The sequence below is a fragment of the Rutilus rutilus genome (genome assembly GCF_951802725.1).
Source record: "Rutilus rutilus genome assembly, chromosome: 3".
Lineage (NCBI taxonomy): Eukaryota > Metazoa > Chordata > Actinopteri > Cypriniformes > Leuciscidae > Rutilus > Rutilus rutilus.
The window spans coordinates 29474445-29495211 of NC_140211.1; the positions used below are offsets into that span (position 1 = coordinate 29474445).

Here is a 20767-nt window from a genome sequence, read left to right on the forward strand (position 1 = left end):
GGAAGCAGGAGTGCTGTTGGACCAGCTACACCTCAGTTTTGCTTGAGACCAGCATTACTATACTGGCCCACCAGCAAGACCAGCACTATACCAGGGGCCGGTTTCACAATGATAGACTTTGACTATGGCTTAGATATAGTAGATAGTCAGACTTCAGATAGACATCTAAATCAGACCGTTGCACAAAGCACTTAAGACTCTGACTATCTTAAGTAGGACTACACTGCAATGCATTCTGGGTAAAATAAGACACTTTTCAAAACAAAAAACATGGCGGATCGAGTAAGCGCATTCAACCGCTCAGTGCAGTTTACCCCAGCGGAAAATATGTGTTTGTTGGAGGAGTATAACTGTTACAATGACATTTTACTTGGGAAATTTAGCGGAGAATGTAGTAACAAGAAGAAATGTTTAATTTGGAAAAAGATTGCTACAACAGTTAACAGCGTTAATCCGATCGTTGAGCGGAGCGTTAAAGACGTACAGAAAAGATACAAAAACATGGTACAAGATACCCTGTATACCACCCGTGACAGAAGCTTTGCTGAGACCTACTGTGTCACCAACAGGATTCAGAAAAGCTCCTGTTGCATAAAATCTCAACGCAGTGCAAACCGGCGGCGCCATTCGGCGTCTGTTCAAAATCCTGCCGCGCCACAAAGCGCCATTTACATTTTTGTCTCATATTTGTCTCAAATCGTCGTTAATGTATATACTGACTTCACCCTGTCCTGCAATATACATTTAGTTTTACATTAATTTACAGAAATCAGCTGCGTGGATGAAAACTGCTGATGTTATCGGATTTTCAGGTGATATTCTCAATTCATTCAGTTAACGGACGCTCTGAGGTAAAGTGCTCAGACTGCAGACTTTAGTTTGCAACGATTGTATTTAATTGTACAGTACAATCATAACATAGTACAGACATTATCCTAATTCCATAATGTCCTTAAACATAACAATATTGCTGGCCATAAACTGAGAAAATGCATGACCGGTGTGCGATACCTCGAGTTGTCCTAGACGCGGCGCTGCGCTTCTCGTCCGGTGTGCGACCCCCTTTAGACCTAAGTTAGCCTGGGGGTAAGGTGTCAAATTGTTTTGGTCTAAATTAAGTCAGTCTTTATTTTTGTGAAACAGTCTAACTTGCATTAGACTAGTCTATGAGCAAATTTTAGACTTGTCTAACACTATAGACCGGTCTAAAATAGCTTTGTGAAACCGGCCCCAGCTCTAACCTGATCTACATTATAGTTCAAGATCATTTTATCAAGTATGCTTAAGTAAAGTTCAAGTATATTTAAAGTATACTTTATGTAGTAAGTATGATAATATCAATGTACTAGAAGTATACTTGTCAGTGTACTGTTTCAATACTACTTGGGACAAAGTTGGCCCACACTTACTGTATAAAAGTATACTTTTAAGTATACTTTAAGGCTGACAGTAAACTTTGAGTACCCAACTAGTCTACAACTAAGTTTGTCGTTTGTGCTGCAACTATTCTACAAGTGAACTTAAAGGTATACTGATAGTTTACTAGTCAAGTACTTGTAGCACATTTTTTAATTTATGAATGTAAACTTTGTAGTATTCTCTAAGTAAACTACTAGTTTAGTAGATTTATACTGTAGGTTACACTTTATTTCGATAGTCCACTTTAGACATTCTACTAACTATAAGTAACTTTTCAACTACACTCTCATTAGAGTATTAGTAGACTGTTAGGTGTTAGGGTTTGGGTTAGTAGAATAAGTTGACTTGTAGTTGCCAAGTTACTTATAGTCAGTAGAATGTCTGTTGGGGGACCAACAAAATGAAGTGTTAGACAGTCTACTAATCCTCTAATGACAGTTAGTTGACATGTAGCTGCAATTTTAAATTATAGTTAGTAGAATGTCTAAAGTGGACTATCGAAATAAAGTGTTACCGATTTATACTGCAATTATACTTGTGAGTTTTTATTTATTTAAGAATTTTTTTACAGTGTACCTTTAACTCTTTCCATTTTAAAAACATTTCATTCTAGCTTCATACATCCTTTTTAAATCAACACTCGAATGTGGGCAAATGTAATAAAAAAGCAACATAAAGCTGCGAAAATAAATTTTTTGTCAAAGACTACATCCGGATGGGATTCAGAACGATGATCAAAACATAGATGGAGTCGATCGAATCCATAAACACCCCCAAAGCTTCACAGTCATTTCCTCTTCATAGGTTCAACATTTCATTCAGTAACATTAGGCAATTTTGATTTATATGCTGTTTAATGTTTGATGATTGCGTTGTTTTACATTTACATAAGCAATCTTCTATCACTTGTTTCTGCTTCTTCTTCGCTTGTGTTTTGATCCAGAGATTCTGTACTTTTCAAAGGTGCGTAATAGTGCCCCTACCGTATAACAGTGAAAACATGGCTAATCGGAAAATTCAGTCAGTGGCGGGGAAAAAGTAAAGTAGATTAAAAGTAAATTTCTATGTACACTACCAGTAGCCTATACACAAAAATTCAGATAGTCAGATTTAGGAATATATCAGTTTTCTTTATAAAGCAATATTTTATTTAAAGACAGTATGTAAAAATATGTGAAATAAAGTATTTAATAGGCTACTCAATCAAAATATTAAACACAACTACAAGCCAAGTACACTTAGAATACTTATACTTTTAAGTATATCTCGATCAAAAGATTAGTACAAGTATAGGACAAAAATACACTTTTATGTCAGTATAACTCAAGTATACTTAGGCTAAGTGTACTTTTAAGTATATTTATGAGAAGAACATAAAAAGTAGACTGAAAGTTTACCTTCTCTTATTTTTTAGTTTAAAAGAAGTATACTAATAGCACACTTGAATAAACTTCTTTTTTGTAATGGAAACCAGCCTGGACCAACACGGAACTCATGCTGGTTTATGCTGGATTTTTCAGCAGGGTTTCACAGAAATACGGTGAAACGAATCACACAGATTCGTCTTTTTCACTTCTTTTATGGTGCTGTTTTTTGCAACCTTTTTTAGAGCTTGAAAGCTTCTGTACCCATTCATTGTAATTTGTAAGTGCATGGAAAATAAAGACCAGCACAATTCACAAATTCTCCTTTTTTTGTTCCATGGACAAAAGGTACATTTCTTTATTAGGTGAACTATTTCTTTAACTAAAACCTACACACTCTCACCTCAATGAAGAAGAGTCCCGCAGCAGAGCTCGGGTGGTGGTAGACGTAGACGGTCACCAGGACGATGGCCACCATCACGAGCAGAAGCAGGATCATCCCAAGAATCAGCCCCATGTGCAGGGGGTGAGTGCTGTTCTCTGCTGTGCTTTTTGCTGCAGCAGCTGAAACACACATTATACCGTATTTAAACTTCTTAACACTGATGCATTCACTCATACTGTCAGAATGAATCAGTCTGTCTTTGTACACACATACAGTAACTGCACTGCTTGTAATATTCTCAATGAGGATGAATCAAAAGTGGAGGCTCTTTTTCCCCTCAATCTCATCCTTTCCTCAAAAACCGAAAAGGGTATAACTGAGGCTGGAGATCTCCAAATCAGGGTGGATCTCCAAAATAGGGTGTGGCTTCCTCCTATTGACAGACAGACACATGACACGCATGTGTAATTTCTTCAAACCAGTTCAGTGCAAACTCTGCCGCACAGCCGATTCTAAAGATTCCTTGGTCATATCAATCACAGTGCTAATTTCCTACACAATGCTACAACAAATCCTAACAACTAAACCTACCCTAAACTTTAACCTTAACCTTAACCTTAACCAATGAAATTGACAGCCGGGTGGGATTTGCGCTGAATAGCGTGCTAAAGAAAATGGCAGTCCAGGAGATATAAGTAGTTAATAAGATCATATGAAATGAGATCACCGAGCCGGGCCATCTGTAACTCCCCAACCGGACCTCAACCAGACAATGGGACCTTTTTAGTTGCACTCAGCGTCACTGCCCCCTTATAACATGTGAATCTCGAGCCCCGGGACGCCCCATCGCTTAGAACAAAGAAATAGAGCACAACTTTCCCACATGTAAAAGTAACTTTTTATATTAGATAAACTTGAAACAATGTGTAATTTACACATTTTTATTTTTAAATGTAAGGTTGTGACAATTGGCTGAAGCCAGAACCAATGGTGCAAGTCTCCCCTTTAGGAAGTTCTGCCCACTTTTGGAGTTCACGCCCCATTTTGGAGATCTCCTGTCTGCAGCTGTACCTACTTGAAGAAACCAGTAGAAGGTTGAATCTTGTAGTTCGTCTTTTGAACAGAAGAGAGCACTGTCTCCACAACTAATTTATACTGTTTGGGTTTCTGTGGCTTGTATATCTGTCCAACAGGCAGATAAAAGATTAATGATGGAAGAGAGACATAGCTGTAAATCTTAATTTTGTATTTCGGACATTTCAAACCGGCCCCAGTGAGAAAGATTTACTGTGGTCTGCAGTTCTTGTGTTTTTGCACTACAGCCAGGCTCCTATAAAAACCTGCTGAGCAGACTCTGTGGCAGCTTTGAGACTACCAAATGAGTAGGAAAACCTCATTCTTTTTCTTACAGTGTCGGTTATAAATGTACAGATGCCATTTGGATCTGCTTTATCTAAATGTAAATCATACAAACTGTATGTCTAAAAATGCACTATGAACTTCAAGACAGATATATTCAATATAAGTAAATTAACCTGACTACATTAGGTTACATGAAATCTACAAAGGAAGATATTTTGAATAATGTTTCAACTGTTTTTTGTCCATTTCGGATCCTAATGACATTCTTTTTATGGACAAAAACTTCTGTAACTCCACTTTATCTTTCATTTTATATATCTGTGGCTCCATGATCAGTGAAAACATCTCTGCACATACTCTATCTTGACAGGGTGTCATTGCTCTTCTTTTCTGTCAATAACTTTATTCTACATTGTTATATTTCATTTTAATATTGCATTGCATTGCTATATCCTTACAGTAGCCTACCCACATACTGCTCCTTACTGAACAATTTTGCAGTTTATATGTAATGCTTTGACTCATGTCATTTTTGGTCAATACGTGAACTAATTTTCTTAGGTCCAGAAATGTCTGATAAATGACTGACTTTAAAAGTACAAATATTTTTTTTATCTATCATGAAAAGCCAAATATAAAGTGTATTATACAGGTCTTTAAGTCAAAGGGTGCCAAAATGATTGACAGACATTACAGGGAAGAAGGGAAGAACTAATAATGAAGCAGGGTTTCTGTTGTTATTCATTACAGCCAAAAGTGCCCATGCCCACTTAAGCATAATGGAAGTCATTTATTTTCAATAAGAGGGGGACTGAAGCTTGGCAGTCAAAGACAGCCTGGCTTGATGACTGTCATACTGAAACAAAACACAGAAAACTGTGACCAGTCAGTGTGCTGTGACACTTGTGGATCAGTCATCACTCTTTACCTGATGCCTTCAAATACCATTTTAGACTTCAGTGAAACTGAAACTGATGTAGACATTTTCCTTTAGTGCTGGCGGTACTAATGGAGACATTTTGTTGAAATCAGTTTTAAAATCAAATGTGATTTTTCCGAAGCCTTGGCTTCACTAGTTTAATTGGCACAGACCCCAAGCTCCAAATCTCCTCCTAAGAAAATATTCCACATTCACCTTCATTACAGTGTAAAGAGATGGTAAAATTAGCACCCCTCCAGTCACAAAAGGACCATTTCAAGAGGTCTCCTCTTAAGGTTAATTACCAAGAGACAATTCTGTTCTAGAGTGACAAGCCTAACCATGGGATTTTTAGCATGAAGATTTTATTATATAATTATATTATATATTTTTAGTATGAAGGTGCATGCTATTTTAATTATATACATTTACAACTGACTGTAGTACCAGAAGATATTGTAAACAGTGCAGCAACTGGCTATTGTAGATTATAAAAAATCCGGTAGGCTGGAGAAGTCATGATGCCATGAAATGCCAAGGCAAAAGGAATGTTTGGAAATGTAAACTGATATTTCCTACTGACACACAACAGCAAAATATATAAATAACTGGCTTAAAACCTTTTTTTTGTGTGAAAATACTAACGTGCCAAAGATTTTTGCACAGTATTGTATTTTTTTTATATATATATATATACACATATACACATACATATATATATATATATATATATATATACACACACACACCTTGAATAGTCTATTGCTAATATACTTGCAGTTTTGTAACTAGTTTAAATCAGGAATTACAACATTCATGTTATTCTGCATTAGGTTAGATAGTGCTTTCTTCTGGCTACATGTTTTCATTGGCAGAATGTGCTGTTTTCAGCTTTACTGATGAAATGTTGAAGTCCTGACTGCCGTTTCCGACTGGTAAAGAAATATTGAGCTTGCTCCAAATTAAAAACACATGACCTGGATCATACTAACAGAATGCTGGGAATACAGAAGAGGAGAGACAAAAAGGAGTGAGAGTGTGTGTGTGAGAGAGAGAGAGAGAGAGAGAAAGAAAGAAAGAAAGAAAGAAAGAAAGAAAGAAAGAAAGAGAGAGAGAGAAGAGAGAGAGAGAGAGAGAGAGAGAGAGAGAGAGAGAGAGAGAGAGAGAGAGAGAGAGAGAGAGAGAGAGAGAGAGAGAGAGAGAGAGAGAGAGAGAGAGAGAGAGAGAGAGAGCATATATACAGTATATGTTGGGTTTTCATGTTTTATGGGCACATTCCAATGACATAATGATTTTTATACTGTATTTTCCACCCCCTAACCCTAAACCTACCCATCACAGAAAACTTCCAGCATTTTTATATTTTCATCACTTAGAATCATTTATAAGATGTATTCCTCATCTGGAACATAAAATGGTCCCCACATGGACAAGAATCTTAGATATTGACCTCTTTGTGTTGCCAACATTTTGTTCCCATAATGTATGATATACCTGAACCACACACACACACACACACACACACACACACACACACACACACACACACAGAGTATGGCCTTATTTGTACATAAGCAGGACAAATGGATGTTATTTATCAGAAAAGTGAAATCAGAATGATGCAGCGTATTGCTGTGTGGTTCACAGATGCACACTGATACCACATAAACTGCAGCAACGATAAGATCTTACCTCCATTGTCTTTGAGATGTAGCGCAATCTTGGTGTCGTCTATAAAAATAGATGAGAAAAGAGACAGAAGGGGGGAGAGAAAACATTTGTAGAAAAATAAAGCTAATTTTACATCTAGACAGTTTCTCTCAATTGTAACATCATAGACCCTAAAACAAACTCACGTCTAAACAACTGTAAATGGGTCGCACATGTGTGTGAGGATCATTTCAAAGAGACTTGAGAATATGTTTGTGATTGGAGAACAAGTTACAAATTTATAATTCATTTTTAATGAGCAAACCACTCCAAGATTCTTAAGCTTTCTGGTGATCTGAAAAGATTCTGTCTGAGACAGACAGGTCAACATCTACTGTAGGCAATTCTGATGAGAACTGAAACCGAAATGAACGAAGTAGCACAACTACTGCTGATGCTGAGGAACCTGATGCTGCTGTAGTATCTGCTGTAGCCAGTGGCATTATAGCAAGAAGTCAAGCTTCTCATTTACATCATGAAACATCAAAGCTTGGAGAGAAGAAATTTACATCTAGATGATTGTAATAGACAAATTATATCCGGTAAAAACGTTAACCTTAAAATGTGATTCATGCTGTTAACATAATAGAAGTTATTCAGGTCAAATCAACTTTACATTAAGTTAAGTAATGCCAACAAAACCTAAATGGTAAATGGTCACCATTTACTCAACAAAACCTATGCTTGTGGAACACAAGAAAGTATTTTTTTTTTGGTCCATACAATAGAAGTCGTGGTTTGGTTACCAACATTCTTCAAAACAACTGATTTTGTGTAAAAAAAAAAAAAGAAAAAGAAAAAAAGAAGGAAAAAAAATGTATCATACAGGTTTGGAATGACCTGAGGGTGAGTAATATGAGGGTGACAGAATTTTTTTTTTTTGGGTGACCTATCCTTAAGGTAACAAATGCAGGTTACCACCTTTTACAGTGTACAGCAGCATCACAGTTTTATAGTAAATGTACCTTAAATGCAGCATTTTAATTTCTTGACTATTCAATATGGATCTCTCAGCTTTTTAATTTTGTTGTCATAATAACGTAAGAGAGCAGTTAATGAAAAGAAAACATTCAGTAATGAATGAGGGATGAAGAAAAGAGTGTGTAAACAAGAGTTTTATGCCTTTTCAATGACCTCATAACTCACTGTCTTATTGAGCATTCTGAGAAACTGTTAATTATGAACAGATTGTTTCATGTACTGTACTTAATCACTTTAAGTGGACTCCTGGCAACCCTGGGACTAATGTAATCTTTGTAGCCAGATCTTTCCCTGCCTGTAACAACAAAGAACGGTAGTGCCACTGACTTGTACGAAGAGAGCTAGACTGCCTTTCATTTTAAGACATGACAGAAACAAATACAAACATCAAATACCAACATCATCTTTTATATACAGCTTCCTATATAGCTCTACCCAAAGTGAAATCTCACTGGCCTATAAAGTCCCGCTCCTCATAAATGTGCATTAAACCTCAAATATGTTCTCATTGGCAGTGACTTTGTGGCATCACACTGTATTTTTGCTTTCAGTACAAACATACAAGAAACTTGTCCCTGGACATATTTGGTCACGTGTTACATTCACAGCTGAACTGCTCAGTGCCCGAGTAATAATTAGAAGGGGAAAGAATCTGACTTGTGAACTAGACAAACAAGAAGGAAAAGTGATTAAAATGTTTTTTTTCCTTGTGCTAAAGTTTGGGGACTGCTATTGCTCCTCTACATTTTAAATATTTATAAGTGTATTCATAATTCAGAGATGAGATTGATCATTTATGCTGTGTTGTTTACTGTCTGATAATGTGTTTGTGCCTATCACAAAGAAAAACAGAACAAAGCACACAGCATGAGGTCAAGGTTATATAACAGTTAAGTGGTATATGGATGAGGGTCAACCCTCTGTGTATATTCTTTGTATGTGATAGTGTTTATTTAAAGAGAGATTCTTGTGTGCCGCTGGAGGAGAATGAACAGCATGATTATCTATTGAACGCCATTTATGAGTAAACCCCTTCAGCTACATTCTAAATGTTCTTCATCACAGAACATTTCTTCTCCAGGAATTGATTTTCCCTAGACTCAAGCACAAATAAGCCTTTCTTTTTCCGTGTCTATTGATTTATGAAGAACCCATTGGTGGCCTCTTAACATTATCCTGCTGCATTCTTACCATGAGCAGTCACTTGTAACTAATGGTTTAACTTTAGATCATTGACCCGCTGGTTTCCTGTTTTCATCAGATTCATGATCCATATTTCAATCTTAAGTGGTATGTGTGTTGGTTTAGGTACGACAGTACCTTCTGTTGGTATGCTGGTCGGCATGTGCAGTGGGGTTTGAGAAGAGTGACACTCAGTAGTCCCTCTGTTCCTTGTGGTAATGTTATCAGTGGACGCAGTGGTCAGTTGATTGAGATTGGTAGTGTTGATGATGTCACAGGTGTTATCCTTTGTCTGCGAACGAAAGACAGGTTAAATGATCAATCTGACAAATCTAAAGTACGGTTTAGTTATGATGCAGGCATGCATTTGGTTTAACGATCTAAGCGCATGGTCTAAAGTGCAAGGCTCAAGTGCACTTAGAATCCACTTTTGCTAGTTTAACGAGGGGTAAAAGGGTCGGCGCGCCATGCGCATGGTCTAAAAGGGTTGTCCCTATTCTGTTAATTAGTAATGGGGTGTCCATTACTAGTTTTGGGGCGTAACGTGCAATAAACCAATCAGAGTCTCATCTCCCATTCCCTTTAAAAGCCAGTTGCGCTCGCACCATGGCGGAATTTGCAAGCGGAAAGACTGAACGCTTCTCTAGCGAGGAAACGGATCTGCTCGCGCGCAAGGTTAAAGTGCACAAGCAGACCATCTATGGGACAAGCCGGATTTCACCATATCTTAATGTACACAATAATAATCTTTTACATTGTAATCCTTTTATTTTTAATATTTGCCATGTTTGTGTGCTGCTGCGGGTCCCTGTGTGTGTAATAAGCAGACTGTAAGCGCGTTGAGCACCTGCCTATAGGTACACATTACTAATGTGCCCTTTAAATAACAAAAATAAAATACTGCGCAGTCTATTTCTGTTGCCTCAAAATAGCCATGCGCCAACAATGCACCTGAATACACCTCGTTTTCAGACCAGCACGGCCATGGGCGCACAAATGGGTGAAAATGCATTTGCTATATAAACAATGTGGTGCAAGATGTGAAAATGATAAATGCGTTGGGCTGAAACTAGCAAAAAACAAGCGCCGCATTGCAGACAATATTTTATTATCTAAAAACTATGGCTATCAATTTAACATGTTAATTTAGTGCAATTAATAAATAAAAACAGTGTTATAAAAAAACAAAACACTATTATAAATATTTTGAGCATCAAAATAAAGTGTTAGCAGATATTAAGCAGACAGTCTACTTGTCACAGTGTGGTGCAGGCACAAGAAGATGAGGGAGAATCAAAAGTTCCAATGCAAACTTTTACTAACAACATAATACAAACAGGTACAGACAGGCAGAAGGTTCACACACACTTAGTAGGACGGAGATCAGACGATGAACAAGGCAAAACACAGGGCTTAAATACATGGGGAAAAAAATCAGCGAAACGAGACAACGAGGTGACAGGTGAGACAGATAAACTAATGAGGGTTGCCATGGAAACAAATGAGACAAACAGACAAACACAGTACAAACATACACCGACACGTGACACTACCATTACTCTAATGAGAGTTAGTTGACATGTAGATGAAAAGTTATTTTTAGTTAGTAGAATGTCTAAAGTGGAACATTGAAATAAAGTGTTACCAAATAAACACACAATCAATGCCAAAGACGCTAGTCTGTACAAACTAATAAAGCTAAATAAATAATCTGTTGCAAATAATCAAATGTTCACAGCTCACAAAGCTAAAACACATTTTTATACACGTTACTAATTACTTAGTGGGCTTCACTGTATAAGCAGTATTTTAGAAAGGCAGAAGGACAAAGAGAGAGAGAGAGCATATGGTATCCTTATCATGTAGGCACAGATATTTAGGTTAGAAAGCAACACACATCCACATACAAACCTCATCTGGGCAACTGTTATCCACCCAGTCCTGCCGATGGCGATCAAAGCCGCTGGAACACCTCACATGAAAAATTATAACAGGTCATTAGTATTTTAAAGACAGCCAGTAAACACGCAAACATGATCTCCATCTTTTATAGATCCCATCGGTGGCCCATGCAGGGAAATCCTATTAAGTCTTCACTCTTCTAAGAAAAACTTTAAGTGCGTGTTCCAGGAAAAATACTTCTTACAGGTTTAAATAAGCAAAGGGTGAGTAAATCATAAACATGAATTTTCATTTACGAGTCCTCCATGAAACTTCCGTTAAAAACACACTTCACTGTGGCCCAGAACAGGAAATTCAAAACGGTGAAATATACTGAGGACTGTCTACAGCAGTATATCACTGATAGATGCTGGCTTAGAGAGTCAGGAATAGGCAGTACAGCTAGTATTTCTTTTCCTCCTCCCGTGCCTTCACATTTCTTGAACACATGGCGCATAATGGGCTTTGGCTGCTTGGCATTCCAGATGAGATACAGTCACCCTTACTCCATATCTTTCAGCAATTCCCCATTCTCCATTTATCTTTTTGTGACATATTATGTCTTTTCAGTTCAGTACTATTCACCATATACACATTCATAGCAGCTCTCTCCTTCTTTCTTGCTGATATATTAGGGTTAGAAAACACACATTTGCTTCCCAGTCACAGATGGTAAACCATGTTAATTTTATGTGTGCGTGTTTGTATGAGATTTTTTTCCTTGTCATGGCTTGTCACTGTAAACAAAAATCAAAGAATCCTTCTTTTTTTGTGCTTGCAGAACTAACGATTTTATACAAGCGTTGATATAAATGGACAAAACAATTAGGTAAACATGGAAGAAATAGTTTCATCTATCCAACAAGGTAATATAATCCGACAGTCTATGGAAACCGTGTGTCTCAACAGCATTTTTAACTCAGCTCTTGTAAAGGAGTGGGTGAGAGTCAGAGAGTCATAAACACAAGACACTGCTTTAAACACATGACGTGTTCTTTGGAAAGAAGAGCCATGACCAGTGGTTAGGCAGTGTGTGTCTAACTGAAAGCTTTGGATTAGAGATTTCATGACCCACGAACAGGAAGCAGAGCTCTGCACACACACACACACACACTCCTCTATGGCCTCTATAAGCCTCTACGGGCCAAAGATGAATACAACCATTGGCCTTGCGAGGCATTTCATTTTTACATTGTAATTTTGTTGCTCTTTTGTGGTGGCAGAATTTTTTTCTTTATTTCCTTCACATACGTTCATTCATCTACACTTCTACCCAAAACAACTTGTTAATGAGTAATACAAAAAGTTATTAATCCAAGGTAGTATGAGTGCACAGTAATCTTTAAAAAAGCTATGAATATTCATTTTCATACTGTCCATTTTCATGTTGTGATGCTTAAATTTATTAGTAGTATTTGTAGTAATTATCAGTTTATCGGGCCAGATTAATATCGGTGCATCCCTAGGGAGAAAGTAACATGACAAATTACATAATATAAAGCTTTTGAATTGACAAGTGCAAAATGTACAAACTAGATTTCAAATGATTTAATTATTTAGTAAACAAATTTGATTTTGTGTAATTTACTTTTATAGCTTTGCCATGGTCATTATGTCTGCTTTAATTTTCTCTCCCTAGCAGTTACCCCAAGCCCTGATGAATCAAGAAAGGAAGACAAGTAAAAGAGAAATATATCTGTCTGGATTTGAGGTTGCCCATGGCGGCGGCCACATCCTTCGTCAGCACTTCTCCAGCCTTTCATAATCTCATTTACATGTTAATGGCTGTAAATGCAGTCAGCTCAAATTTATTCTGATCCAGTAATAATCTGACCTTGAGGGTGAAAGGATGCTTTTCCAAGTATGCAAATCTAGGTTTTTGATGCACATAATCATTACTAATACACTCATCTGCTAAAGTAATTTCATTACTTCAGAATATTGAAATATGAAAGATATTATGTGAATAGTTTGACACTATTCTGTTCTGTTACAGCTTGTTTTGTTGTGTGTGTGTGTGTGTGTGTGTGTGTGTGTGTGTGTGTGTGTGTGTGTACAGGATTATATTACATTGTGAGGACCAAATGTCTACCTACATTATGGGGAGCAGCCAGCGGTCCCCACGAGGGAAATGGGTTAATAAACATACTCTAAATTATGTATTTTTGTAGATGTAAAAATGCAGAAAGTGTTCTGTGATGGGTAGGTTTAGGGGTAGGGTTAGTGTAAGGGGATAAAAAATACCATTACGCCTATAGAGAGTCCCAACAAAGATAGCAAAGTATGTATGTGTGTGTGTGTGTGTGTGTGTGTGTGTGTGTGTGTGTGTGTTAGTCAACTGCATCTGACTTCAACTGCTCTCTCCAAAGACAAGGGGTAAACTGTTGATAAATTGCGTTGGGAGGATCAGACTGTCAGTTATTAGCTTAAATCAACTGAGCTACCTGCATTTACTGCATCATTAGCCTGCTCCTTATTTCTTTTCTCTCTCTCTCTCTCTCTCTCTCTCTCTCTCTCTCTCTCTCTCTCTCTCTCTCTCTCTCTCTCTCTCTCTCTCTCTCTCTCTCTCTCACACACACACACACACACACACAGAGAGAGCCTTCATCAAGCCAAAAAAACTTTAATTACCGCAGCAATTTCTAACTCGGCATTGTTTCCATAACCTTCAGCCAAACAAAAATGGTTATGCATATTGATGAAGTCTGAATTGAACTCCCTTGTCTACCAGGAGAAGATTCAAAACTCAGTGTTCCCATTTAATTATACAATCCAGCCGGTTTAGAAGCAGGTGTTCTAGAGTGGATGGAAAAACCAAGCTCCCACAGACATTGAAAGGCGTGTTTGTGCTTTGCATCATTATGTATGTAAAGATTCATAGAATAACAAATAGCACTAGAAATGCTACAGCTCAAAAAATGTGTGCAGCACATATGCACTTGATAAAGGGAAAAAGTTAAACTCCTCTAACACAAGCAAACTGGCCTTTTTCCTCTTTCTGCCAATCAAAGACCAAATCTCACAATAAACGCCAACTGGGATATTATATTCCTGAATCCCTCAGAGTATGTGTATGCATGTGTGTGGGTGTGTGGGTGTGTGTGTATGTGCTTGAGAATGAGAGTGAGGGATTGAAAGAGTATACCGATGGAAGGATTGCCAGGAAAATAAAGCAGAAGGAGGTCAGCTGTCTCGGTCTCGTCTGTTCTTTGGTATGTGATCTACAGAAAAAAACTGTCTGGGTTCGAGAGGTGAGAGCCCGGGCATGAATCAGCAGGAATGTGACTTTATTTTCCCTCTTTCTCACAACCTGTTAAGCTTCACCAGAGCGCGGACGCACTGAAGCGTTTTTTTTTTAAATAGTTCAAAGTTACTATCAGATTTAATGTTATTACCTTGACAAACTATACATCATTAAAAAGATATAAGACTCAAGTTTCAGTATTTGACCACTATTGTATTCTGAGAAACTTATAGTGACAGTTATGTCTTAAAGGGACACTTCACCCATTTGCATTAAGCTTTGCATTGTTAGAAACCCAGTCATACTATTGAATGGTTGTGCAACACTCTCTCATTTTCCCCTGAGACGGGAGAAATCCGTTATTTACCTCTTACACTTCCTCCTACAATGACGCAAAAATCGTCATTTTGCGTCATTGTAGGAGGAAGTGTAAGAGGGGGGGATTTCTGTTGAGACTACAAGCACTAGTTCCTCATCTTTCCCAGGGGGCGGGACCCGCTAACGCTACAGACCTATTACAGATCAGTGGGTGGGACTTTACTCTCTGAAACTGAGAGCAATATCCTCCATCTTGTTTGAAGCTAAGCTAACAGGCGCTGTGGAGACAGATGTAAAGTTATGACAATAGCGGAGGAGAGTACTCAATATGATATAGACTAGAGGAAGAGGATTTCGGAAGTCTGATGCTTGAATCAGGTGTTTGTGGCTACCTTTACAAGCCGCATTATAGCGAAGAGCCGCCGAGGCAGAAGACCTGCCTGCCGCGGACGAGGAGCCCGGACTGGCTCGGGTTAGGGCGGACTGGTGGCGCCGGTGATCTCACTATGCAACTACGAACCGCTACGAACACAGAGATATCTTTGTCTGTGGCAAAGATTTTCAACGATGACAATTTCTCCTGGACGAAATCTCTGAATCAGACGAGGACACGGACGTTTGTGTTGTGAACTAGTTTCCTAGTTTCGCACCGCATATGTTCTGACTGAACATCCAGGTACCATGCAATAATTCACCTTTTCGAAAGAAATACAAACGAGGAGTAATGCACTAATGAGTTCGCCAACTAACTAGACATTTTGTGTGAATGTGAAATTAATTTCAAGCTCTGGTGGTAGCTAGACTTGTAGACGGAAGAGTGATTTCTCTTATAGGCAGATATGCGCTTCTGCATTAGTGGGAGTGGCTTGCGGAGCTGTGCAATGTGGTGCATTGTGGGAGTTGTTGTCTTTCATACAAATGCGTCCTGAAGTTATTTTTTGTCTTTTCTCGGTCACAAAGGCACCAAATTCAAAATTTCTTTTACATTTCGACTACATATATGACCCACTTTAAATAAAAAACAATGTTCAAATGGGTGAAATGCCCCTTTAATTTGTGTCAGGAGTTATGAAATGAAAAAATGAGTCGATACCTTTAATATGAATTATGAGCATCAGCCGCTCCCATTCAGAAAAAAAACTCCTGTGCTGTCGTCATGACAGCGCTTGACAAAACAACATCCCTCAGGGCTTTTAGCTCAAAAATGTGCAGATTTGGAGAAATATTGATAGATTCTCATAGGTTTACATCAGATTTCTATAGACAGGAATAATATTTATTGAATTTATACCCAAATGCGTCGATGTAATCATTATGAGCGCTAGATACTCTGATGTACTGCGTTTTCAATCCATACCAGCAGCCTGAGGGCGCCCTATGCACAGTGTAGTCCATATATGCAAGACATGAAGAAGAGCCATGATCATGTGACATTCCAGGAAGTCCCTGACACATACAAAGCTAACTGAGATCGCTGTAACATGCAGATAAAGATGTTTTGAAGACAATAAACATGATTGCAATGATATTTGATTTACCTGTGTTCTTCAAGCCATGTCAGGTATTTTCATAACAAAAGATTATATTTATAATGTAATGCTAATCGATATAGACTTTATCATCATGCAGAATACTATAAAATAATATATTTTCTGTCAGATTTTTTTATCTGAAGCCAAATCAGATCACAGAAGGTTATTTAAAACACTTGACTTGCGTTATAAAGTAAGTTTGGAGCACAAACATGGTTTAAATCTCATAAATTGTTGTGTATTGATGGTGTGCTAAGCTAACATGCTAGCTAGCCCAAGGTGCACCTGCCACCTAGCAGTTATTCTTTTATGATTTTTTCTTAATAGGAATGCTTACTGAGATGTTTCTTTATTCAAGAAGGGCATTTGATACAGTTTCAAATGTGAAATGAGAACTTTGATAAAAGAAATGAGGGATTGAAACAGTGTGAATAGCCAGTCGATAGTAACTATAATGCAGACAAAAGAAATGCATATTTAGAGCCATAACCAGGCTGGAGAGGTGTGAATGTGTCCAGGAGAGACGTGAATGTGTCCAGGAGAGACTGACACTGAATGGGGCTCGTTTGCACCACAAAACAATAGAGACAATAGACTGAATAGATGACTTAGATGATGAAAATAAACATCAGTTGCATTTTAGAGTCTAATCAAAATAAAGTCATATGACATGATCTTGAAAAACATTTAACTAAATACAGAGTTTTAGACTTACCATCTTCATATTTTAAATATAACATGGTCAGACATGTGGCGTGGCTTTAGCTGCAGTGCATTTCTAGATTGATACAGTGCCAACTTCAATTTTATTTTCATGAAGATGTTTTATAAAAATAAATTTCTAATAACTTTACAAAATTTTGAAGCTATTTATAACTATTTTTTTCATTATGACAATAATTAATTCTACATTTACAATAAACTGCCAGGTGTCAGCTTTCAAATGAGATCATTCTTGTGCTTTTAGTACAAAGGGTTCATGAACTGTATCGGTTTCAGTTTGGGTATGCCATTTCTGGGGATTTTTCAAAAGTGGCGTTGCAGCTTAACAGGGAAAAAAGTCTTGGTATGAAAGATTCTCTGCCACATTGGAAGTAATATTACTTAGGAAAATGCGATGCAAGATGCAAGAGAGATTTCATTAATGGTTTACACATGATGTTTTCAATTCATTCAAATTTTTAGGCCATTTTTATATGTAACATTGTGACTGTTAAATTAGAAGTGGTGAATTATCTCCACACATCCTGCGAATGTCTGTGTTGAGAGTGCTTCTGTTTCAGCAGCTGCTGACAGAAATTACTTCCCTCGTTCATTGCACCACCTCAAGGCAAGCGGGCTGAGAACTTTAATTCCAGTAAAATGAAGTTGGGATAATGGAAAGAGAGACGGACGAAGAGCGGTTTGTTTTCTTACCTATTGAGCCGGTGACACCAGCTGCAGTTGAAGTTAATCTGTGAAGCTAAGCAAGAAGTGCAGCTTGTGAATTGAAGACATGCTGCAAAAGAAAAAAAGAGACATAGAAAATGCTTCAGCGCAGAATCAATCAAGAATAGAGCGAAAGGCTAATAGGACAATGAACTGGATTTTCATATGACTTGAGAGAAATGTTGAGTACAACTGTAAAATCTGAATTTGTAGATAAGAAGTACAACAGTATAAGCTTCTATTCGCTATGAGGTAATTCATATTTATGTTGTTATGGTAGTTTAAGATTATATACGTGTATATATAGCCTGTGTGTGTGTGTGTGTGTGTGTGTGTGTGTGTGTGTGTGTGTTCAATGGCTTACTGGGTAGCGGCATCATTTCTACAGCTGTACTGTTGGTAATTTTGGTCTTTAACAGCTCCACTCTGTGATACTCATAGATAGTCTTCCTCCGCACATCTAGAGCCACACAAATACACATTACAATTATGTAATCATGTGAATCATCTGAATTGTTGAGACTACTGTAACACAAGCAAATCGAGTCACTGCCTTTCACTTGTTTAATCCACCTCATTTTTACTGTAAGAGTGGGCATGGCCATTATTAATGGAAAGGTGTCAGCCGTTATGCGCCTTGATGTTACCAATGCAGGTGTGTTTCCTCTGAGGCAATGGAAGCTTTGACTTGTCAAAAATTGGATGAGAAAATCATCCACAGTACAAAAATAAATCAAAGCGAATCTTACTAAAAGATGTGTTGGACAGTGTCACTTTAGAAAAAGGAGTGATTTATATAGTGACAGCAGAGGTTAAAGTAACAAGGGAAGGAAGCATCTCTCTTGCCTTACCTAAATCAATTTAGTTTTAACAGATGCCCTTAAGTGTGTCGTGGGTTTGGTGCATAAAATTAAGAAAGAATGGGGAAAATTTACATGAGAGGAGGCAATGGCTCCATTGCACTATGATTGGTTATTGTGCTGTTCACACAATAATCCCACATCTGATTTTTCGTGCTCGTTCTATATCAGAAAATCGGTCTGAATTAATAAACAATGGTGTTAATAGGAAGACTATTTAAAAAGTATACAACTCACATAGATATCACCACTTTGTCATGTCCAAATCAAACTTGAAATGACTTGATCAGTGAGGTTTTTTTTAGTGAGCAATCAGCTTGATGATAATAGCCTAGATACATCCTGTGTCTGTGACCGTTGTGACACCTGCAGTGTTTACTGAGCTTTGATGACTGAAGATCTGAAAATAAGTTGACTATTAAAAAGAACTATTAAGGCATTAGTTTACAAATTAAATATACACAAAATGTGTTACTGCATTATTATGGTTAATATTTTGGAATAAATGTAAAGATGTTTAAAAACATTAGATTTAAAAACTAAAGAATAATTTCATTGGTAATGTAAAAAAAAAGATTTGTATTGGTTGTTGGTTTTTATGATAGTGTAAGTAATGTTTATTTATTTAACCTAGAAAATGTGTCACCATTAAGTATAACTGTAACATGAATTTACACATGTAACCAAAAAGATGTCCCATATTTATTTGAATATCTCACATATCACATGAGCTTGAAGATTAGTTAATTCAGAGTACAGCCATATACCCGATTATTAAAGGGAGTGCACACTTATGCAGTGAAGTTATTTAAAGTTTTTTTTTCTTTCTGAAATGTGTCACATTTCATAGGCATTGTGTAGGGTGTAATTTTTACATTAAATGTGCAAATTTTTCCATTAAAATAACCATCTGTTTTAATAGGGGTGTGTAGAATTTTTATATCCATTGAGCTTCTGCATTGAAAATGAGGTGGATACCTCTAGAGCCACATGCTCTTTCAAACAATACATTATCCACAATTGTGCAATTGTCCTAGTCTGTTTTCTCTGAAGAAGACAAGAATTCACTCAATTACCTTCATTCTACAAATAGATGGAGACGTTTGATTTCATATCAAATGATGGGAATCATTGGCAAAAAATTGTCAGTTTGTGGTCAGTAGAGACGGACAAAATCACATTTGAGTGGACAATTGCATGAGGCAGCAGAGTGCACTGAATGCATGTAAAGGTATCAAACGCTCTTTTAATGGGATGTACGATTCACTGTAGTGAAATACAGTACATTTCGGAAAAGTTTCCCGTCTTTGGCATCTCCAACATTTATTACTCTTAAAAAATATTAAAAAATGCAACGAGTGTACTATTATACATTGGTTATTCAGTACTCAGACTCAGTTTTTAATGACATGACTTTTCATAAGTTAAAATGCATTGGCTGATCAACCAACATTAGTTTGATGTGCTTCATCTGAAGGTATTTCAGTATGTAGGCCTAATGTAATAGTCTTTGAGTTTAAGTTGACACGCTGGATCAAATGCGTGTACGGATATAACTGCACACACTGATGCAATCAGTGAAACATCATCTACCTGATTGGTAGCTGAATTACCTAAAAGCAGTGAAATGGAAAACTGAATTACAATGAGAAAAGGCTGGGTAATATAGCAAGTTTTCTATATGTGTATGTGTGTACAGGTTTGATTATACTTCAAAATTCAAAAACCTTTTTAGTGGTCCTAGCTTTTTGAAAGACTCATAAATCATGCAAACCGTGTTTTGTTTTAACTTTACTGATACCTACAGGTTTGTGTTAAGCGTTTGGTTCACCTCTGTATAAAAACAATGTCCTCTAATAGAATAAAACCAAAATGTATGTTTGTAGGTGTGTATATGGCTTTTCATGTGTCAGCCTCTGGCTGAATGTGTACGGTAAGGTAAAATTTCTCTGATAACATGAATGTGTGTCTGTCGGCAGCTGAGGAAGTAACTGTCTGACCTTGCTGAAAGCTGCATCGTTGGTGTATTAATACATAAAAGAGTGGTTAAACTTTAAGACAGGAGATTGCAGCTTGTTCATTGAAGGCTGTTTTTCTCTTCCTGTGGGTAATTACATTTCTT

General features: G+C 37.3%; 1 protein-coding gene across 1 annotated transcript in view; it reads right to left on the bottom strand.

Moving 5' to 3' along the window:
- plxdc2b (plexin domain containing 2b) overlaps positions 1–20767 on the bottom strand; it is a 63981-nt gene that overhangs the window by 3220 nt on the left and 39994 nt on the right. The window contains exons 8-13 of the mRNA XM_084403600.1: positions 18150–18245; positions 17774–17855; positions 11234–11294; positions 9461–9614; positions 7142–7180; positions 3187–3347 (exon numbers count right to left, since the gene is read on the bottom strand). Coding sequence (XP_084259726.1) covers positions 3187–3347; positions 7142–7180; positions 9461–9614; positions 11234–11294; positions 17774–17855; positions 18150–18245 — 593 coding nt within the window. The remainder of the gene's footprint in view (positions 1–3186; positions 3348–7141; positions 7181–9460; positions 9615–11233; positions 11295–17773; positions 17856–18149; positions 18246–20767) is intronic.